The 23,697-nt window shown below is 38.9% G+C and overlaps 2 protein-coding genes across 6 annotated transcripts; both read right to left on the bottom strand.

The window, feature by feature from the left end:
* Positions 1–3,029: 3,029 nt before the first annotated feature.
* On the bottom strand, positions 3,030–4,490 carry LOC140858011 (cytochrome P450 71B38-like). The gene is made up of 3 exons (XM_073257427.1): positions 4,327–4,490; positions 4,094–4,259; positions 3,030–3,823 (listed from the first exon to the last, which is right to left on the bottom strand). The coding sequence occupies exons 1-3, from the start codon at positions 4,488–4,490 to the stop codon at positions 3,317–3,319; spliced, it is 837 nt and encodes a 278-aa protein (XP_073113528.1). The 3' UTR covers positions 3,030–3,316.
* Positions 4,491–9,714: 5,224 nt separating this feature from the next.
* Positions 9,715–20,905, bottom strand: LOC140858169 (cytochrome P450 71A9-like). 5 transcript variants are annotated; one of them, XM_073258011.1, is made up of 4 exons: positions 14,959–15,527; positions 14,794–14,886; positions 14,615–14,698; positions 14,007–14,534 (listed from the first exon to the last, which is right to left on the bottom strand). In XM_073258011.1, exons 1-4 carry the CDS (start codon positions 15,136–15,138, stop codon positions 14,097–14,099), a joined length of 795 nt encoding a protein of 264 aa, XP_073114112.1. In that variant the 5' UTR covers positions 15,139–15,527; the 3' UTR covers positions 14,007–14,096. The 5 variants fall into 5 exon arrangements, 4 of the variants coding, with proteins under 4 accessions (XP_073114110.1, XP_073114109.1, XP_073114112.1 ...); XM_073258009.1 differs by lacking the exons at positions 14,007–14,534; positions 14,615–14,698; positions 14,794–14,886; positions 14,959–15,527 and adding exons at positions 9,715–9,955; positions 19,953–20,264; positions 20,349–20,905; XR_012141564.1 differs by lacking the exons at positions 14,007–14,534; positions 14,959–15,527 and adding an exon at positions 19,953–20,900 and having other exon boundaries at positions 14,621–14,698.
* Positions 20,906–23,697: the final 2,792 nt, after the last annotated feature.

Raw genomic sequence — 23,697 nt, 5'->3', positions numbered from 1 at the left:
ACTAGAGCACCAGGCTCTAATGTCACTTGTTGTCCAGCTATGCAACCTAAGAGGGGGGGTAAATTGGGTTACTAAAAATTTAAGTGGGGAGTGAATCACAAAAATTATGCTTTGAATGTAATATATGATATGCAAGAACAAGAGCAAAGGATATACCGGATACTAATATAATTAAGTAAAAAATTAATATAAAAAAATAATAAAAGAGATCAACACATCACAAACAAGAAGATTTATAGTGGTTCGATACCAATCTTACACTTGTGTCCACTCTCCAAGCTCCTATTTGAAAATTTTAATCCATTAATCATTTTTAATGATTACACCATCGGATCCCACCGACCCTAGCAATTCAAAGCTATACACTTATTTTTCATATACTAGCTAATCCTTTACACTCTAATACAAGATTCAGATCAACCTTCCTAACTTTTGAAATCTCTCAAAACTCAAAATAGCAAGCAAGAGAAAGTTGGTTTACAATAATAATCACAAATTAGCTCCTTAATGAGCACAATAAAATAGTAAAAGCACTTTACACAATGATGAAGAATCTTTTATGAATATCCTCTGATGGAATGGAGAGTTGAATGAGCCTTGGAGATGTGGTTGAACTTGAATTAAAAGCTTCTATTTGATTTAAAGCTAAAAACTCATTTGAATACTCTTTTTCTCTTAATGAGTCTTAATTTTTTCCTTCTTTAAATGTCTTTATATCCTCAATCAATGCTGAAGAGGATTTACTAGCCATTTAGAGCTGTTGGAGAGGATTTAGAAAGTATTTAATGTGCCAAAATCAGACTAAAAGACTAGCTTTTGTAGATTTTTCCATCGCACGAGGCGCCCCTTAGGTCGACCCCTAGAATAGGGCTGCCCCATGAGTCGCCCCTTTTTCCTCAATCAAGAAACAACTTTTTGTTTCGGCTTAAGAACAATAGGGGATGACCTAGGGGTCACCCCTTTTCACATGGAACGTCCCAAAGGTCATCCCTATTTGCGTGCCACTCCAGAAATCCTGTGCCAATGTTCCATTCAGAAGGGGTCGACCTATGGATTGTTCCTTTTTGCCCAAGCTTATTTTTCTTCAATTTTAGTCTTCCAAAAATTTTAAAATTATCTCAAATGATTTGATATCAACTTGAATGATCTAAAGTCTTTCGAAAAACTTCAATTACATCTCCAATTTGATGAATTTGCTACTTTGGCTATCTCCAAAAATTTTTACAAATTTCATACATCTTCTGAAATTAACTTTTAAAACATCTTCAAAGATACAAATCATTAGTATCCCTCTCAAATATTTTATACTCATCAAAATCAATCTTTTGGGGCAACACTTTACATTGATTATTTTTTAGGTTCACAAGCAACCTAGTTGGTTTTGAGGGTCACCAATTAGAATCTTACAAGTCCAATAACGGATATGGATGGGACTAACCCAAGTTTCTTTCATCCTAAAGAAACTTAAAAAGAAAATCCAAGAATATAATGAATAAAAGTTTCAGCATAAAAGAAAATAGAAAAATAGAACTCTTTTAGGCACAAAGAAGAAGCTAAATGATTGGTCTAATGAAGCTTGACTTCTCTTCTTTGATGCTTAAGAGGATGTTATCGATAATGGAGAAGATCACTCTTGATGGCTTAGTAAATTCTGTGCATAAATTTTTTCTTTCTTTCTCTCAAAGGTATTCAATGATGCTTACTCAAAATAATGATTCCACTCTTTAATTCCCTTCCTCTTGCTTCTCAAAATAATTCTCTAGCCTTTTGTCAGCTTAAAAGTAGGTAAAGAGTGAGATTTGATCATTGGAAGGCTTGGACTAATCATTGGAGTGGAGAAATGATCATTGGAGAAGTACAAAAATCTAGAAGTTGCAACTTCCCCATGTCAGGAGTCGGACTCGAGCTACTCATGAGTCGACTCGACCTCAAAATCAAAAAATTCTATATTCTATCTTTTCTGAAAGAGTCGGCTTGCCATCTTCACAAGTCGACTTGATCTGTCCAGGGGTCAACTTGACCATTTCAAGAGTCGACTCAAGTAGAGGTCCCAAAAATCTAATTTTCTATCTTTACTAAGAGAGTTGGCTCTTCTTTTCTATGAATCGACTCACTATCTATGCCAGTGCATTTCAATGCGCCAGAGTTGACTCGCCATTTCCATGGGTCGACTCCTAAATTTTTTGAACTTCAATTTTCTTCAATTTTTAGCCTAATTCTATTCAGGGATTGGCTCCTATGCATCTGAGGTCGACTCCACTAAGTAAAAAATCTGAAGATTCATCTTGAATTCCTTTGACTTAGCTCCTTATAGAATATTTGTCCCATGGATAAATTTTTCATTTTAAGCATCTAAAAAATCATGCATTCATTCTTGAAATACATGATTAATACCATAATTATTTAATATTTTATGATCATCAAAATCTATCATAGGATTAATAATATGACATTGTAAAAGGGCTTTGTTTGTCATCTTTAGATTTCAGTCAAAAGTTACTTAGCAAAGGATTAATAATATGACATTATGAAATTTGTCATCTTTAGATTTCGGTCAAAAGTTACTTAGCTAAACGCCATAGATATTTGTTGCTAGTCCTTATCCACAAGGCATCAATCGGACCTTCTATAGTCTCCAGGGAAGGAGCCAACTTGAAATCATCATGGACTACTTTTTTTTTTTTTTGGATTCTTTTTTTTTGTTTGGATACTAAATTGAGTTTTTTTTTTTGATAAAATTGAAGGGTTTGAATAATTGAATCTTGTCGTGGTTGTAGGATTCTAACGTCTTTGTTGCATAGCTGTGTCATGCTAGGAAGATAATTGGAATTATATGTTTGTATGGTTGATCGATCAGTTGCATCCATTTAAAAAATAAAAAGAAAAAAAGCTTGTAGTTCTCTCTTTAAACTGGAATGCCGGTAGAATTGGAATATCTCGATATACCATGTTGGCTGTCACTCCAATAAATAGGCCTGGTACTTGATCCGGACCTGATCATCAAAATTTAAAATTGAATGCGTTGCATATGGTATCAAAGACGTCAAATTAACTTCTAAATCGGATACAAGCCCAAACAGTATAAAATAGCTAGTTGATTATATCATGCACATATACACGCATAAATACATAAATATAAGCATAAATTGACCTTCTTCCTAATACATAGCTTCCCCCCCCTTCGTCCTAGAAAGGAATTCGGCAAAAGCCCCAGCAGATTCCGTACCATAAGAGTAGATGTTTCTATCAATCCATCCTTTATTGTTACAATCAAGCATGATATTAAAGATTAGTTTGCTGGTTCATGGTGGCAGCTCTAGGAAACGACAGATGTTGGGGTTGCCACTAGAATAAGAGGTGATTTCCTGCGAATTACTAAACCAAATTGCTCTTCCATGTTAATATCCTCTTTGCTCATTCCACCAGGCAAATCCCAGTCGAACCTATAGAGAAGATTGGCAAGTGCAAGCTCTGCAGAAACCACACCCAACGACATGCCTGCACATATCCTTCGGCCACTCCCAAAAGGTATGAACTCGAAGTGTTGCCCTTTGAAATTGATATCATTGTCCTCGAATCTTTCAGGGATGAAGGCTTCTGGATCTTGCCAATACCGGGGATCCCTGCTAATAGCCCATGCATTTATGTACACCCTTGTCTTCTTAGGAATATTACATCCATTGATCTTGCAATCTTGCATGCATTCTCGAGGGGCTAGCAATGGACCGTGAGGGTGCAACCGAAGAACTTCTTTAATTACGAGCTTTAGATAATATAGCTGTTGAACGTCACCCTCTTCTACCTTTCTATTGGAAGGATTGAACTTAATTAGAAAAATTATCTAAACAAAGATCCTGGGATATTATGCCTTAGCATATTTTTGATATTCCTTGGTATTTCTTGGCATATTCTAGTTATTTCCTGACTATATTTGGATCTACATACCTGTATTTATAGGCCCCTTGTATGCACTCTTAATAGTATGAAAAAAATAAGAAAAATATTTTTTCTCTTCATTTTCATCATGGTATCAGAGCACTCAGGTTCTGATCCATTTCCCCTTCCTTCCCTATCATAGTTTTTTTTTTGAAACCATCTCCCTCTTAATCCAAATCATTGTCGTCTCTTCGCTTCCGTTCTGTCCCCTTCCGTCGCCCTCATTACCCAGTAGATCAGCCCCACCGCTGCCATCCAAACCATTCTTCATCTTCCCTTTCTTCATCTTCCCAACGAACCCCGCCGCATGCTCCTCCGCTCCGCTGCAATCCGACGTCGGGGTAACCTGTGCACTCCGACACACACCCCGACGACGCCTCTCTACCTCACCTCGACGCCGCTCGGCTGCAATCTGACGACGCACACCCCGACGCAGCCTCCATCTGTGCTCCGATTGTCGGAACCGCCACACGCCCCACCACATGCACCAGATTCGCCGCCTCGCTATCGCACTCCAACGCCGGAACCCACAATCCGACGCCACCGCACTCCATTCATCGGAACCCACCGCACGAACCACGATGTCGGTCGTCGTCTTCTCCCATCCCGTGGTTCACGGGTGATGGGTGTCGGTAAGGAAGGAAATTCCTTCTCTTAATTTTTATTTTTTCCCTCTTTACTTATTTTTTCTTAAAAAAAAAAAAAAGAAGAAGAAGAAGAAGAAGAAAGGTAGATGCTCGGAAGCCTCTAGCTAAGAAATATCCGGTGTTCGATAGTGTGATGGTGAGATTATCATACTTTGTCTTTGGAGATGGCCAATGCAATTACTATGCGAGATCTCGAAAGTTTACTGGATCGACTTGTTACCGCTGTCACTCAATCTGGTAGCTCGTCAAGAGATAGTGGATCCCTGAATGCTCTTCAAATGGCTGTAAAACTTGATGGACCAGCAATATATCTGTAATGGGAAAAGAGCACTCGTCTGCTTATTCAAGGACGAGGTTTAGAAGGATATCTCACTGGCACAAAGAAAAAATTTGCTAATAGTGAGCAAGATCTGGCCCAATGGAGAATGGAGAATTCTGTTGTTCTGGCATTTCTTTTCAATACCATGACACAGAATGTGGCCAAAAGTGTGCAACTGCTGGAGACTGCATAGGAAGTCTGAGAGACAGTGGCCCAAATATTCTCACAGAAGCAGAATTCTGCTCAAGCATTTGAGATCAGGTCTCTATTGCATCAGCTTCGTCAAGAAAATTTATCTATCACTGAATATGCCACCGAATTGAAGCGTCTCTGGTCCGAGGCTGATCATTATAGAACTTTTGTTCCACAATGTTCTATTGATGTTGATGGGTTTTAGAAATACTTAGAAGAAGAACGGGTTTAGGATTTTCTATATAGTCTAAATTCGGAGTATGAGTCTGTCAGAGTTCAGCTTCTCGTCAAAGATATGATACCTAGTTTGGGTCAAGTCTTCTCTACTATTTTGAGCGAGGAGACACGGCGACAAGTAACCTCCGACTCCAGTAGTCCTGTAAGATTTGCTCTTACTGTGCAACCACAGCAGATAGTTGAGAAGGTATATTTTCATTGCAAGAAATCTGGGCACACTAAGGTATTTTGCTGGGATCTCCATAGTCGCCCAAATTAGCCTGAGCGTGGTAGTCGGGGTCGTGATGGTCGTCGTAGTAATGGAAGAACTGAAGGACAGAATCATGATTGTAGATCTGCTTAAGCCAATCTCTCTGAAGAGACTGAGGGTACTGTACACAGCTTATCTGCAGGAGTACCAGACCCTCCGACGAATGATGGAGAAGTATGAATCAACTTCTAGCACCACACCCTCTACTCAGGAACAGCCTTGCCACCAGGATGAGTATCTTGATTCCTCTCCTTTTGCACACTCAGGTACTCCATATACATTATCACATGCATTTACTTGCGGCACATTCAACTCTTGGATAATAGACTCAGGAGCATCTAGTCATATGACAGGGGCATCTAATAGTTTTATTTCATATTCAACATGTTCAGGACAGGACAACATCCGAATAACTGATGGATCCTTTGCCTCTGTCTCAGGAAAAGGATCCATTGATTGTACTCCTAGTTTAAGATTATCATCAGTATTGCATGTTTCATCTTTTCCCACAAATCTACTCTCCATTAGCTCTGTTACTAGAGATTTGAATTGCTCTGTCACATTTTGGCCCTCTCATTGTCAATTTCAGGAGCTGAAAATGGGAAAGATACTTGGGGATGGTAAGTTGCACAATGAACTCTATTATCTATCAACTGATGAGAGAAATATGAACTCTTCATTGATGGGGTATGCATTGTCTGCTGAAGGTGTCACTTCAGAACTTATGTTACACCATCGTAGGCTAGGTCACATTCTTTTTTCTATTCTTAGTCGCTTATTTTTTTTTTATCAAATAATTGCAATAAAAATTTGTTAGTTTGTGATCATTGTGAGTTGGCTAAACACACTAGAGGAGTATTTTCTATATTTGGAGTTAAAAGTTCTGAACCTTTTGTTATAATTCACTCTGACGTATGGGGACCATGTAGTACTACTACTCTCTTGGGCCATAGATGGTTTGTTACTTTTATTGATTGTTTTAATCGAGTAACATGGGTCTATTTGTTGAAAGAAAAGATGGAAGTTTTAAACTGCTTTAAGAAATTTCATAAATTTGTGGGTACTCAGTTTGGTGCTCAAATTAAAATTTTATGTTCTGACAATGGTACCGAATATACTAGTTGGGAGTTTCGTGCGTATCTTCATACTCATGAAATTCTTCATCAGACCACTAGTGTTGATACTCCTGCTCAAAATGGAGTTGCTGAAAGAAAGAATAGGCACTTATTGGAAGTAGCCCGGTCCTTACTCTTTACTATGAAAGTTCCTAAGGCTTTGTGGGGTGAGGCTATCTTGGCCGCTGCATACTTGATTAATCGTATGCCTCTAAGGACACTTGAATTTAAGACCCCTATACAGTGCTTGAAGGGTTCTACTGATTATGTGGTCACCCCTAAGGTCTTTGGGTGTGTTTGTTTTGCTCAAGATCATAGATCCATAGTAGGAAAACTAGATCCACGAGCATTGAAATGTGTCTTTGTTGGTTATCCTGCTACTCAAAAGGGATAAAAGTGCTATTACCCTCCTAAGCGATGAATGCTTGTCACTATGGATGTTACTTTTCGAGAAACTAAAGCTTATTATGAAAGTCGTCCATCTGATAATAGGACACCAGAATTACTTCTTCCGGATAACTCTCTATGCACGCCTGGATATTCTGGTGCTCAGGGGGAGTATCATAGTAATGATGTTCAGGGGGAGCCTGGTATTGGAATAGTTGAAGAGTCCAGTGTGCACTCACCAACTGTCCAGGTGCCTTTACCGCTTGAAGCCTCTTCTCCAGAATCAGAATCTTCTAACGATAACATTATTTCTGCTACTCCCTTCATTTCTGATCTTAATATTCCTATTGCAAAATGGAAGGGTACTCGCCCAATTGTTCCTCCTGCTCGTTACCGTTATGATATAGCTAACTATGTTTCATATAAGAATGTGTCTCTATTTTATCAAAGCTTTATAGCTGCATTAAACTCCATCTGTATTCCAAGTACTTGGCAAAAGGCTATGGCAGAACCTAAGTGGAAGGAAGCAATATTAGAAGAGATGACTGCTTTATCCAAAAATCAAACGTGGGATCTGGTCACTCTACCAGCTGGTAAGTGTCCCGTGGGGTGTAAGTAGGTGTATACTGTAAAGCAGACTCCAGAAGGCAAGGTGGAAAGATACAAAGCTCGGCTAGTAGCAAAGGGCTATACTCAAACATATAGGGTAGATTATGATAAAACCTTTGCTCTAGTAGCCAAGATGAACTCTGTTCGAACACTGATATCATGTGCTGCTAACTTTGGCTGGAAATTACATCAGTTAGATGTAAAGAATGTATTTCTTTATGGAGATCTTCAGGAGGAAATATACATGCAAATACCATCAAGATTTGAGACCAGAGCAACTACTGAAAAAGTCTGCAGGCTAAAGCGCTCTCTCTATGATCTTAAACAGTCTCCTCGGATCTGGTTTGATCGATTCAGTCGGACTGTGAAAGAAATGGGATATAGACAGAGTAATGCAGATGATACTCTATTATATAGACATTTCAAGGGAAAGAAAACTATACTCTTGGTTTATATTGATGATATTGTAATAACAGGAGATGACCATCATGAGATAAAGCAACTCAAAGAAAAACTGAAGCAAGCATTTGAGGTGAAAGACCTGGGTCCACTAAGATATTTTTTGGGCATAGAAGTTGCACGATCATCCAAAGAGATTTTTCTGTCACAACGAAAGTATGTACTAGATTTACTTTCTGAGACTGGGATGTTGGGGTGTAAGCCTACTGCTACCCCGATAAATCAAAATCATCGGACAGTGATAGATGGTGGAGCCCCTGTTGATCGAGAAAGGTACCAGCGGTTGGTTGGAAAGTTGATATATCTTTCACATACAAGACCCGACATAACTTATGCTGTCAGTGTCATCAGTCAGTGCATGCATGATCCATGAGAATCGCACATGGAGGGAGTTTTCAGAGTATTACGCTACTTGAAAGGATATCCTGATCGTGATTTGTTATTCCCGTGATACAACACCTTTCAGGTAGAGAAATTTACTGATGCAGATTGGGCTGGATCACTAGATGATAGGCGATCTACCTCTGGATATTGCACATATATAGGGGGTAATCTAGTTACCTGGAGAAGCAAGAAACAGACAGTGGTGGCACGATCATCGACAGAAGCTAAATATAGAGCAATGGCTCTAGGCATATGTGAACTTCTTTGGCTTCAGAAGTTGCTTCAAGAATTATAACTTTTGAATAAATTTCCTCTTCAGTTGTATTATGACAGCAAGGCAGCAATTGAGATTATAAGCAATCCTGTACAGCATGATCGTACCAAACATATCGAGATTGATCGTCATTTTATCAAGGAGAAAATTAATCCGGATCAGATCTGCATTACCTTCATTCGGTCTTCTAATCAGGTGGCAGATATTCTGACCAAAGGACTTAGTTCATCATCTTTTTCTAGATTGATTGACAAGATGGGGCTTCGAGATATCTTCACCTCATCTTGAGGGAAAGTGTTGGAAGGATTGAACCTAATTAGAAAAATTGTCTAAATAAGGATCCAGGGATATTATATCTTAGCATATTCTTGGTATTCCTTGGTATTCTTTGGCATATTCTAGTTATTCTCTGACTATATTTGGATCTACATACTTGTATTTATAGGCCCCTTGTATGCACTCTTAATAGCATGAAAAAAATAAGAAAAATATTTTTTCTATTCATTTTCATCACTTTCCTTTCTTTCCAAAAAGTCCTCGAACTTCATCTTGGGCTTTCTTCGTAACGGGTGGGTTCCTCATAAGCTCAATCATTTTCGATTCTAAGAGGGAGGCAGAAGTGTCTGATCCACCAAGGAACACATCTTGTAGAGTATAGAAGTGATTGTTAGATCAAAAAAAAAATATATATATATATATATATATATATATATATATATATATATAAATAATGATTTTTTAATTTTTTTTTTTGAGAAATCAATATATATAGCATGATTTGCCATATGTTAATATATTTGTGTGAACTATATGCAGAAAGGAGCATGTATATGCATGCTAGTTATGTACTGTTCATGTATAAGAGAGGAAAATTATAGCATTTAGAATATATAGGACAAACTATTTATGTCTCATTGTCAACTAAACTGCAGAATTGGTACGCGCACATCTTATAAAATCAATCAAAAGTACGATACGGAGAGCTGAACTAATTTTTGTCACATATACCCTTCTAATTCCTTCTTGGGACCACACTCCCACACCTCGCATGTGCCACTCGGAGGTTGCCAAATAGTTTGCTTGTGCGCTCCGTGCCGTTCTTTGGAACTCAAGCAGAAAGCAAGTCTGATTTTGTTGCTGATGTTGCTGATATAATCTTATCCGGTCGGTTGGCAAAGAGGCCGCGAAAGGAATGATGGAGAACCAGTGCATTAAAAGCACCATCCCATATATAAGGCCGGGAGTGAAGTTATCAAAAAAAAAAGAACGATGAGCTTAAAATAAAATAATATTATTTATTTTGAAAATATTTAAAGATTCAAAATACTCATTGTTTCGTTACAAAATGACCTCATAAATATTTATAGCTACTAAAAAATTTATTGGACACAATACATCACTAAATATACATTTATAACACTTTTTTTCAAGGATCATATCCATATTCCGAGATTAACTCATAATTACTCATGCATATTCTAGATAATGGAAGTTTCTATATGACTCTTAGACTTCCAAAACTCTTAAACTTCCAACACTAATAATAGTACAATTAAGTCTATTTTCTAACACCCCCCTTAAATTTAATTGTATTTCATCCTTCATGCTAAGTAAGTTCTTGAGCTTGTAAAAATGATTTGCTGCAAGTGACTTGATGAAGATATCAGCAATTTGATCATAAGTCTTCGCATAAGTTAACTCTATTTTCTTCTCTTTTACATGGTCTCTTATGAAATGAAAACGAATGTCGATATGCTTACTCCTTTCATGATAGACCGGATTCTTTGCTAATGCCATTGCCAACTTGCTATCCACGTATATTTTAGTAGCATCAATTTAAGAGATAGATATCTTGTAATAATCTTCTAAGCCATATACCATGGCAAACACATGAAGATACCGCAACATATTCCGCCTCACAAGTAGAAAGAGTCACAATAGCTTGCTTCTTAGAAAGCCAAGTGAATGCTGTATCACTCATATAGAAAACAAATCCGATTGTACTCTTTCTATCATTCGAATCTCCTCCCCAATCACTATCCGAATAACCAAAAAGTCGAAAATCATAAGAAGGAGAATACATTAATCCATGAGATATAGTACTTCGGATGTAACGAAAAATTCTTTTTGCGGCCTTCTAATGTGTAGATTTTAGTTCTTCCATGAAACGACTTAATAAACCAACTCCATATAGAATATCCGACCTTGTGCATATGAGATATCTTAAGCTTTCAAATAAGCTTTTATAAAGAGTAGAATCCATCACCTTACCTTCTTCAAATTTTGATAGTCTAACTCCACAATCAACAGGGGTGCTTATTGGCTTACAATCTTCTATCTTACACCTCTTAAGAATCTCATTTGCATATGCTTCTTGAGAAATGAAGATGCCTTCAGTGTTTTGCTTGACCTCTAAGATGAGAAAATATGACATAAGTCCCAAATCTGTCATCTCAAACTCTAAGATCATAGTTTGCTTGAATTCTTCAAACATTTGAGGGTTGCTTCCTATTAAAATAAGATCATCTACATATAAGGAAACAAACAATATATCTTTATTCTTCTTCTTCATATATAAGGCATGCTCATATGGACATTGCATGAAGTCATTAGCTTTGAAGTATGCATCAATTCTACTATTCCATGCTTTAGGTGCTTGTTTCAAGCCATAGAGTGTCTTCTTCAACTTTAAGACCTTTTCTTCATGATGCTTCTTAACATACCCTTCGGGTTGATTCACATAGACTTCTTCTAAAATTTCATTCAAAAAAGCTAATTTGACATCCATTTGAAGAATTAGCCATTTGAACGGTGCTGCAATAGAGATGAGCAATCTTATAGTTTCTATGCGAGTAATCGAAGTGAACACTTCTTCATAGTCAATACCAGTTTGTTGCTTGTAGCCTTTAGCTACCAATCTTGCTTTGTACTTCTCTATATATCCTTGAGTATTCTTCTTCTTCTTGTAAACCCATTTAACATCTATGGATTTATGGCCTTCGGGGAGAGTAGTAAGTTTTCAAGTATCATTTTTCTCTATTGCTTTGATCTCCTCATCCATGGCGGCTTTCCAAATCTTATCTTGTATTGCATCTTCAAAAAAAATATTTTCATTGTTAGCTAAAAGACAAACGAGATTAAGTTCATTTATTACCTCATATAGCTCTTGCAAACTCCTTGTCTTCCTTTGCATTGGACTATCAACCAAAAGAGGTAATACTCTAGAATGTGAAGATGAAGGTGGTGAAGAAACTTCAAAAAGCACCTTTGATTCTTTCTCTTCTTCTTCCTTCTCTTCATAAAATAGCTCTTTGTTTGATTGCTAACTCCACATACCATCTTCATAAAACTCCACATCTCTACTAATATGAATTTTTTTAGTTTTTGGATCAAAGAGCTTATAAGCTTTAGATCAAGCATCATACCCGATAAAGATAAACTTTTTACTCGTCTTCAAGCTTCATTCTTCTTTAGTCTGAGGTATGAGCATAGGCAATACTTCCGAAAATCTTCAAGTGTGAGACACTAGGTTGTCTTCGACTCCATGCCTTTTGTGGAGTTATATCCTCTAGGCTCTTGGTAGAACATCGATTGAGCAAGTAGACTGCACAATTTATGGTCTCCGCCCAAAATTCTTTCGGCATGACCTTCGTCTTTAGCATACTTCGAACCATATCAAGAATGGTTCGATTCTTTCTCTCCACCACTCCATTTTGTTGGTGAGAATAGGGTGCCATCAAGAGTCGTCGAATGCCATGCTCCTCACAAAAATATTCGAACTCTTTGGATGTGAATTCATCTCCACGATCAGATCGCAAGGCCTTGATGTAGTAGTCACATTCTTTTTCCACCATAACTTTGAACTTTTTGAATGTGAAAAATACTTCAGACTTCTCCTTCAAAAAATATACCCAAGTTTTTCTACTAAAATCATCAATAAAGCTTAGAAAATAACGATGCTCTCCAAAAGATGTTGGAGAAATTGGCTTACATATATCGGTGTGAATGAGTTCAAATGGCTTCTTTGCATGATAGGAAGTTTTTTTAGAAAAATTCTTTCTTGATTATTTACTAAGAACACACCCTTCACAAAATTATTCTGGAGAGTCAATATATGGTAAACCCTTCACCATCTTCTTGCTTGATATACTACAAGAAATTTAATTTTTTGCGACGAAATTTTTTCGTCACTAAAAATCATATTTTCGTCGCTAAAAATATTTGCGACGAAATATATCGTCGCTAAAAATTTGTAGAGAAAGCCTCGTAGCAAAAGATCTTAGCGACGAAAATATTTTATTTCGTCGCAAAAAATAGTAAACCCAGACGACGAAGTTATGTACTGTATTAGCGATGAAAATATTTTGTTGCAAGAGCTTAAATTTTCGTCGCTAAAATTGCAACGAAAAAAAATTTCGTCGCTAAATATTTTGATTAAAAAAAAATTTTTCTTATTTTTTGCGATGAAAATAAAATTCGTCGCAAAACTTAGCGACGGATTTCATCGCAAAATAATTTATCGCAAAAATTTCGTCGCAAAAATTACGACGAAAAAAATATTCGTCACTATAATTGCGACGAAAAAAAAATTTCGTCGCTATAATAGCAACGAAATAAAAATTTCGTCGCTAGAAGAGCGACGAAATAAAAAATTTCGTCGCTATAATGGCGACGAAATAATAATTTCGTCGCTATAATTGCGATGAAATAAAAATTTCATCGCAAAAAGTTTAAATTTTTAGCGACGAAACTTTTTTTTCGTCGCAAAAATAGCAACGAAATAATTTCGTCGCAAAAATTGCGATGAAAAAAAAATTTCATCGCTATAATGGCGATGAAATAATAATTTCGTCGCTATAAGGGCGACGAAATAAAAATATTCGTCGCCATAATTGCGATGAAATAAAAATTTCGTCGCAAAAAGTTATAATTTTTAGCGACAAAACTATTTTTTCGTCGCAAAAATAGCAACGAAATAAAAAATTTCGTCGCAATGAATAATAAAAGTTTTACTTTTTTGGGTTCACAAATTTTTTTGCGACGAAATTAATATTTCGTCGCTAAAATAAATTTTGGATAAAAAATAAAATTTTTATTAATTTTCCAAAAAAACCTTCTCAAATACAAATTATCTGATCAAACATATTTTAAATAAACAGTATGTTAACACAATAAAAATATTCTAAGTCAAAAGACCAATTTCAAGTAACAAAAAGTTTCATAACCATCTTTGTCATATACAAAAATATAAGTCCATACACCATTTTAAATTTAAAATAAGTACAAACTAAGTATGATCTGACTCATTGGCCTCGTTCCCTCCTCCAGGTGTCAATCTCTGACCCGATATGTGTCGCGATGGTGGTGCAGAGGCGGCATCATGTGACTGTAGAGGTGCTAACTCAGAAGCATCAATACCGAGCCGTCCCGCCATCGCAGCTACGATCCTCTCGAGCGTCTGACTACGATTCATCCAGTAACTAATCTGATCTTGCATCATGCTCATGGATGTCCTAACTGCCTCTGGCACCGATGCATCATCAGACCGGCCGGATGACGAACTGCGTGATTTTTTGGACCGCATGCTATGACCAGATCCTAGCTGCCGCCCGAGGACGGTATCCAAAATCGTATCATCTGTCATCAAACAAACCTGCTGTGATCCAGTATCACCATCAGATCCCACCTCCCTCGTCGCCTGCTCTCTCAATTCTAACATTTTTTCCTTCACAATAAACCAAATAAAATCATAAATTTTTTTCAAACTCTTTAAAAGTATTCAAAATGTAGAGTAATGATACTTACATGACGCTGCCTCGCCTCCTCGGTCACGAACTCGCCACTCTTGTTTTGATAGAATTTAGCATAGGCGTTGACTCCGGATAGTCCCTGTTCAAACAAAAAAAAAAGAAAAAAAAGATATCAAAATAATATAAATATTTAATAAAAAGTTACAAAGTATGATTGCAAATGTAGTTACGTACCATCCTCTTCATTCTCTGTGCAAAAGAGGCACTTCCTTGCGTGTGAATAGAATCAATCTTGCTCCTATTCACCTTATTCGCCTCCGATCGTCGCTACAAAATACATACAATTATAACCAATAAAGGATATAACATAATTAAAAAATCTTGGAACACTAGACATACCTGAAATGCCTCACTTCCAAAATGCTCACATAACCACCGCCAATCGTCACTAGACCCAGCCCAATTTCTGTATGGCTGGGTCACAGGATCAATCCCCTTCGCCTGCAGCTCATTGCAGTATTTATGAAGCCTACATCGCCGATCTCTGTATCTATTTGCTAGTCGGCAAATCTTCACCATGACAAGTCCATCTCTTGTAAGTCACATCTATACCGTGTTCGTATAAATGATTCTGAATGTCTGATAAGGTACACCAAAATAAATTCCTACATCGACGACATGGACAACGAGCTTTCCCATCTTCTCTAGTATGATTGGACGCCACATTCATAAAAGTCGTCACACCCGTAATATACTCGGGACAGAACTTATCACGCAAAGACATCCAACCACGATCCATACCTACATATTTATGATGCAAACTATACAATCAATTTTATGTAATAATAGTTGACTAACGCCTTATATCTCCTACCTATAGGGTGATGGTCCTATTCCATTCAGGAACGTAAGAATTTAATATTGCAATACATGTCTTGTATACCAAAAAAATTTCGACAGCATTTCGACGCAGTTCTCCAGATACACAAGCATTAAAATTGTGCTATGTATCCAGAGAACATGATCGAAAATACGGACAAAACTCTGCGATATAGAAGCACATGTGTTGCAATATTAAATTCATTCACGTGCCCAAACTGTCCACGAGGACAATTCGAGAATAGTGTGTAAAGCACCAATATTTTTTTCATAAAAAAAAATATTAGTTTATGCACGCTATCCTCGAACGAAAATTCTAAGGCTTGTAAATTTTTTATGCTACAATTAATATATTATTATTAAAAAAAATATTTTTAAAATATTTTTAAATCATGATTAAAATTAATTATATCAAACAAATAATTATATCTAACATTATATCTAATTACTAAAATAATAAATAATTATTTTTAATGACAAAAATTTATTTAAAAAAATTAAAAAAATATATAAATTAAAAAATTGGTTTCACCTTCAACTCTTCCGTGAGCAGTGATGGTGATAATCCGCGGCAACCGGCGGTGGCGGCCCGGCGGCGACGCACCGGTGGCGGCCCGACGGCGACGCGGCGGCGGCTGCGGCGGCCCTACGAAAACAAACAAACCAGACTGAGAAAGGGAGGGAGAGGCCGGCGTGGCGGCGGCGGATGAAGGCGTGGAGCTGGCGGGGGGAGAGGCCGGCGTGGCGGCGGAGGAAGGCGAGGACGGCGTCAGGCTTGTCGGGGGTGGTGATGTGGAGGAGGGATTTGGAGGCGACGAGGGCCTTATCCTTGGCCGGCGAGGAAGAATAGGAGGAGGTAGTCATTTCGACGGCGGCCGGCGAGGAAGAATAGGAGGAAAGTATGGAAGGAGGAGGAAAGGGAGGGAGGAGAGGTGGCCGCCACCTTCGTTTTATGGATTGGAGGGTTAGGGTTTCGACGGATTGGAGGGAACCGGAGGGAAGGAGGCAGAGAAGAGGGAGGATTCGGTGCGCGGAGGAGAGGGTGGCGAGGCGGGAGGGAGATGGCCAGCAAGCTGGGAGGTGGGCTCGATCAGCGACGGGGGGCAGGCTCGAGCGGCGACGGTGGCGGGGAGGGAGGGCTCGACGGCGGTGGGGAGGGAGAGAGAGAGAGGATGGTGGCGGGGAGGGAGAGGACTTATCGGGAAGGACGATCGGCGACCGGAGAACGACGACTGTCGCTGAAGATCGGGGAGGGAGAAGATTTGGATGACCGCGGCGGAGATCGGGCCGGGAGGGAGATCAACAGTGTTTTTTCAATTAGGGCAGAATATCAAAGGTTTTATTTTTAATTAATAAAAATATTTAGCGACGAAATAAATTCGTTGCTAAAAATAAATATTCTGTCGTAAAAAAATTTATTTTTTGCAACAAAAATATTTTCGTCGCAAATGATTAATTTTTGACAACGAAAATTTAATTTCGTCGCAAATGATCGGGAAATCAAGTTTCTCGCAACGAAACAAATATTTCGTCGCTAAAAATTCAATTTTTGGCGACGTAACTATTTTCGTCGCAAAAAAAAATTTAGCAACGAAAAATTTTTCCGTCGCCAAAAAAAATTTTTTTTGCGATGAAAAACTTTCATCGCTAAAAATCAATTCTAGCAACGAAATTTTAATTTTCATCGCAAAATATTCAAAAAATTTTTAATAAAATAAAATTTAGCGACGCAATAGTTTCGTCGCTAAATATAAATAAAATTGATCGCAAAAGTCTTTCTTTTTAGCAACGAAAAATCAATTTCATCGTAAAAAATATAATTTTTTGGCGACAAAATTTTTTTTTATCGCAAAAAATAAATTTTTAACTACGAAAAAAAATATTTCATCGCCAAAAAAATTATTTTTTGCAATGAAAAAAAATTTCATCTCTAAAAATGAACTTCTAGCAACAAAAAAAAAAATTCGTTGCAAAAGATATAACTTTTTGCAACGTAATTTTTTTCGTCGCAAATACCTAATTTTTGGGGACGAAATTTAAATTTCGTTGCAAAAGCCTACTTTTTTGCGACGAAAAATATTTCGTCGCTAAAATTTCATCTCAAAAAATCAAATTTCTTGTAGTGATAGTTGCTTAAGGCCACTAAAGTAAAGATGACCAAACCTTAAGTGCCAAAGCCATGAGAAATCCTTCATATTTGCATTCAAACATTTAATATCAACATATTTGATATTAAGCATGGACATTCTATTTTTTGTCATTTGAACATGGGCTATCAAATTATTCTTTTGATCTTTCAAAAATTGACTTCTATTTTTCATATGCACATCATATCCTTTCTCCAAAAGTTGCCCCAAACTTAAAATATTATTCTTTATCTCCGGTATGTAATAAATATTAGAGATAAATTTATAACTTTCATCTTTTAATTGAATAAGAATTTTACTTTTGCCCTTCACGTCTACTTTGAAAGAGTCACCAAAAGACACATGTCCATTTACCGATTCATCCAACTCCGTGAATATGTTCTTATAGCCACACATGTGATTACTTACATCAGTGTCCAAGAACCACATATTTTGCTCACCGGTGTCATCTTCTTTGCAGGCAAGCAATAAGACTTCATCACCATCTTCTTCTTTCTTCTTTCTTCTTTGCACAATGAGCCTTCTCTTCAATTTGGTTAGCATCATTATACCAACATTCCGAAACATAATGATCAAGTTTGTTGCAATTAAAATAACAAACTTTGAAAATGTCATACCTTCTGCCTCTAGATGAGCCTCCTTGTCCACGTCCTCCTTTTGAAATTTAGCTTAACTCTTCTTTGCTATTGTAGCCTCCACATCCTCGACTACGTCCACGGCCTCTCCATTGGCCACGACCTCATCCTCAGCCTCTTTGACTCCTTTCATTCTTAGAGTCTTCTTTGTTCTCCTTCAAAGAAACCTTGGATTGAAGAATTTGCTCTAAGAGCTCTTGCCTCCTTTTATTGAATCTTTCTTCATGAGCTTGTAGGGAACTCATAAGCTTGTCTATAGTCATCTCTTCCAAATCCTTTGACTCCTCGATGGCAACCACAATATAGTTGAATTTGACATCCAATGAGCGTAGAATTTTCTCTATTACTCTGGTGTCATCCTTAGTTTCGCCGTTTCTCATCAATTGATTGACAACGGCTAAGACTCTTGTGAAATAATCCGAAACATATTCAGATTCCTTCATTTGTACTGCTTCAAATTCGCCTCGAAGAGTTGGGAGGCGAACTTTCTTCACCTTCTCTACTCCTTTACAAGAACTTTAGAGAATCTCCCATGCTTGCTTTGAAGTGGTTGCCGCCACGATCTTCTCAAAGGCTGATTCATCTATAGATTGATAGATGAAATATAAGGCTTTCTTATCCCTCTTTCGAGACTCCCTTTGTTGATTGGTGAGAGCCTCTCCTTCTCTTGGCTCTTGATAGTCTTCTTCTACTAAATCCCAAAGATCTTAAGACCCAAGTAGAGCCTTCATTTGCAAGCACCAATTTTCATAGTTTGTTTTGGTGAGGCGAGGAAAGGAGGGTTGGAGGAGACTATTGGTGGACATTATGACTCTGAAATCACTTTGAAGTTATCAAAGGAAGAATGATAGGCTTGAAATAAAATAATATTATTTATTTTAAAGGTACTCAAAGGCTTAAAATGCTCATTGTTCCATTACAAAATGACCCATGGGTATTTATAGCCACTAGGAGAACTTACTACATACAATACATCACTAAATATGCATATATAACACTTCTTTCCAAGAGTCACATCTATATTCCGAGATTAACTCATAATTACTCATGCATATTCTAGATAATGGGAGTTTCTATATGACTCTTAGACTTCCAAAATTCTTAGACTTCCAACACTAATAATAGTACAATTAAGTTTATTTACTAACAGGGAGCCCCACACCATCACGGGCGTCCCAATGACATGTCAAACACACACTCTCACTCTCTCTCTCTCTCTCTCTCGTGTAGAATGATTAAGTGAACCCATTGGATTGGATTTACAGGGCAAGTGACTGCATATATGAATTACACCGCATGCATGCCGGGGAAGTCCTTGAAGACCACTTTTTCGATCCATTTGATTAAACATCCCCAGGCTTGATACTCATCTAACAATTTGATGGTCCAATGTTACACCAGTTGTCTGCTCGTGGACTTGTTATCGGATGTTGCTGAAGCGGCACTACCATGGTCCATATTTGGATATGGACTCTGCTTCAGCTATATATGTTGGAGTCGGACATGATTTAAGAAAGCTAAGCTAGTTGTGCGCGCATGTGTTTTTATCTACACGATTTAATCATGCAAAAAACCACTTGAACTATCCAACCGTGTGCAGGTGCCCATGCATGCAAGTCTCAAAGATGATAGCATAATTGTATTATTCCTATGCACATGTTGGTTTATAAAACAACTCATAGCACTCTATATGCTCTACTAAGTAGAGAAAGAAATGGAGCAAAGATCGAACCATGAGGATGCTTTGATATGATCTCTGGTGAGGGGGAATCCAAGGCTTAAATCCTTCTGAATCTCGAGGAGAACACCAATGAAGTCATCTCGGCTTCCTCCACCATGCATGTGCTTTTCGATCTCCTCCTCAAGAAGCTCATCCATGCTATGGAAGCTCCTCTCAAGCCTTGCTCTCGTGCCGGTGAGCACATCCAACCACCCCATCGACGGGAAGAAGTCCCCTAAAATAAACCCTCCCAGCAAAGACATCATCTCATTTAGGAGAATATGGTATTTGCTGCTCGTGCAGTCACCATCGCTCGAAATCCTCCTGCCGAAAATTTCTCGAGTTGTGATGTAGTTAAAGAGGCAGAAAGACATCTCACTAAGATTCACCGGACCACTTGATGCTCGCCTCAATAGAGTTTGTACTAGGACGTTTACTTCTTCTTCCCTTATAGATTGAAAAGCTTGCACCCTCTTTGCACTGAAGACTTCTAACATGCTAATTCTCCTCAATTGTCTCCATTGCTCGCCGTAGGGTGATAAGCCTATGCCCCGTCCACCATAAGAGAATCGCTTGAAGGCGACGAGGGGAGGTCTAGTGCAAAAGATGACGTCTTGGGTCTTCAGAATCTCGGAGGCAATCTTCGATGAGGATACGATGATAGTTGGTATGCAACCAAGCTTTAGGCTCATGAGGGGGCCATACTTCTCCGAGAGGAAGCGGAGCGAGCGGTATGGATTCTCACCCAATTGGTGAAGATTGCCGATGATTGGGAGCCTTAACGGTCCAGGAGGGAACCTCGGGCTTGGCCAGGTGGCCTTTACGCACAAGAACACAGCTACCGAAAGTAAGAGGAGACACGAGTAAACCAAGAGAGAGAGCAAGGGCTCCATTGTGTTGAATGCCTTGTTGATTTTTTTTGGAGGTGAGCTCTCTCTTCCTCATTTTTATAGGACCCTTCGTGAGGTCTAGAGCCATAAAGAGAGAACGGATACGTTTCTGGTAGCCCACGCACTGTAGCTTAATTTCCAAAGGCAGCCACAGTGCCAGCGTATGAGACACGGACTTTGGTGCATAGTATTGGACAAGTTTTTTTAAAAAATATTAGGCAGGCAGTCCAACATAATTGTCCAGTAGTAATCGTCTTCTTGAAGATCCAGGATATTCTACGGTAGAAATGTTGCACGGCACTTGGCGGCTGCTATCGGAAGATTGATGACAATCCTCGAAATAAAATAAAGCCGTCTTGTTTGATGTCCATCCATCATCGAGTATTGCACGATACCTGCAGTTAAAATCATGCACTGCAGAGCATCCGTGCTTCTTCTTGGAAGAGAAAATGACAAGACTTTTTGTCACACACGGCAACAAGCAGAAACTCTGGACATTAGCTTGGGCTAGAATCACTTGCACATGCTCCGCACTGTTTTTCCAAATTGAGAAGCAGATAAAGCAATGCCCATCAATCATTTCATTGAGGGATTTAGTGCATTATCTAAAAAAATAAAGTTACCATAAAAGCCTCAGAATTCAACTTTACAGAAGAAGCAGAAGTCCACTCGATGATGCTCAAAGAAGATATTTTCTTGATAATCGAGTTCGAAAACTTAGCAGAGAACCGGAAAATTCTTCAATTTGACTCATTCCGTATCTTCAACATCCAACTGCTGCAAAAGACACCCTATCTAGGCCTCCAACACTTTAAGACTCTTCTCGATCTTCAAAAGACTCCAAAAAGAAGACAAGGACCCAGCTCGACCTATTTCTTCATTTACGTTTAAACAACTCCCGCATGTACACAGCTGACTCTAGTGCAACATGCATGCAAGATGAGATGGCCATGATTTCTTCACTAAATTATTGATCAGCTATGAGAGTTTTGCCTTCAAAAGTTAACCAGAGGAACACTCTCAGGAGCACAGGCGTTCTAAACCACTGAAGGGACATCTTCCAATTGCCTCCTGCAAAGTTCAAAAATTTGATAGAATGAACTAACAGTGATGACATTATCAGCAGCTAGCGCACCTCCAAGCCACACGATCCTTACTGCATGAAAGAGATAACAGTTGAAGAAAAAATAATAAATTATTATAAGCACTTATCAGATCCAAAGAAATATTGCTTCTGTTGCCGCTTCTCCTTGAGGTTGGCTGATGTGGATAGATCGGTGGAGTTTATCGATTGCTAGAGTGGTGAATTGCTGATCAGAACGTTAGAGACCTACAAAAGAAGTCTGCACACATTGGAGAAGAAGGTGGGGTTCTGTGGTGGGGACCCTCCGATGCTCAAGTTAAAAAAAAAATTAAGGAGAAAAAAATAGAGAAGGAAGATGGGATGAGGGTTTGGAATCCTTTCCTTTTTTTCCCACTTTCTCTTTTATAGGAAGAAATATGTTAGGTTGTTAGAACCTATTAGAGTTGGAGAAGTGGCCATCGTGAGGCCAAGGTAGTGGTGCCAATGGGTTATTGCAGCATTGGTTGCCCATGTTCAAGGTGTAGTAGACCGTTATAACAGAATGCTAACATGGTAGATTCTGCATGCTAGAGGGTCTTGCGGCATCCAAATTGAAGGACAGAGCACAGAAGGTCAGGACAGAATGGAATGAGACCAGTAGGTGCCCAGTGACAGTTGTTGGAGCACGATCCCGGCTCCTCCCACGGACCTTTGGTGCAGCGGAACCAGCAACGAATAGATCTGGAGACTTCTGGACACGATCCAAGGCCCTTGACGAAATCAGCCTGGTTGCTGTCTTCTTCGTCAGCCTTTGGTTCCAGATGAAGAACGCCTTTGAAATCACCTCTAAAAAATCCAAGATCTGGTACCCAACTAGATCAGACCTGGATCAAGGTCCTTCAATTCGTAGATTTCGAATCAGGGCATTCTAGATGGGAAAAAAGATAGATGGAGACAGACCTCGCAGATCTGTCCTGCTGCAGTCTTTTTGTAGATCTGTTGATGGAGATCTCACCCGCACCTCAAACGACTTCAGATCAACTCCAGATCTGAGAGGGACTTATACCAACCTCTTCTCAAGAGATTTTAAGTCCTGGACCTGGTGTTTGGGTGCCTGCAAGAGAGGGGAGAGAAGAAATGGCTGGCGGCTGCAAGGAGGGAAGGGGCTAGCGCCTCCCTTCCTTTCTTTCCTTTTATGGACTGGCGGCAAGAAACCCTAGGGTTTCTTGCTCCTGGTGCGTGGAAGATTGCTGGAGAGAGAGGGAGAAGAGAGAGAGAGATTTGGGAGAAAGAATCTTGTATTTTCTTGACTTAATCAAACCTATACAAGTACATGTATATATAAACACCGGGTCAAGTGACCCAAACTCAAAACTCCCTTGACCAACTCTATGGGAGATTAGGTTAACCCAAGCCCATGTACACCCATGACTTGACCTAATCTCACCTCTCCTGGGCCCAGACCTAGCCCATAAAGAGTTGGTCCCTTGAGGTCCACATAACCTAGACCTCAAGAGCCCGAAAGGCCCACAGCCTTTCAACCTAGGGCCCAACTAGCCCTAGAGCCTCCATGAAGCCCTCATGAATGATGGACCTTGGCCTTAGCCTTGGTCCCCTGGGCCTTGGGCACACCACCTGGATCATAACAATCTCCACCTTGGTGTCCCAAGGCCTCAACCAGCTCCACTCTGTCCATGCGACTGTAGACCCATTTGCAGCTAATAGGCTTCTTCCCCTGTGACAACTGCATCAATCGCCACGTCTGGTTCTGGTGGAGAGACTGCATCTCATCGGACATCGTCTG

This window comes from Elaeis guineensis, chromosome 5, assembly GCF_000442705.2.
Source record: "Elaeis guineensis isolate ETL-2024a chromosome 5, EG11, whole genome shotgun sequence".
In the NCBI taxonomy this organism is placed as follows: Eukaryota; Viridiplantae; Streptophyta; class Magnoliopsida; order Arecales; family Arecaceae; genus Elaeis; species Elaeis guineensis.
This window is presented reverse-complemented; position numbering and strand designations above follow the sequence as displayed.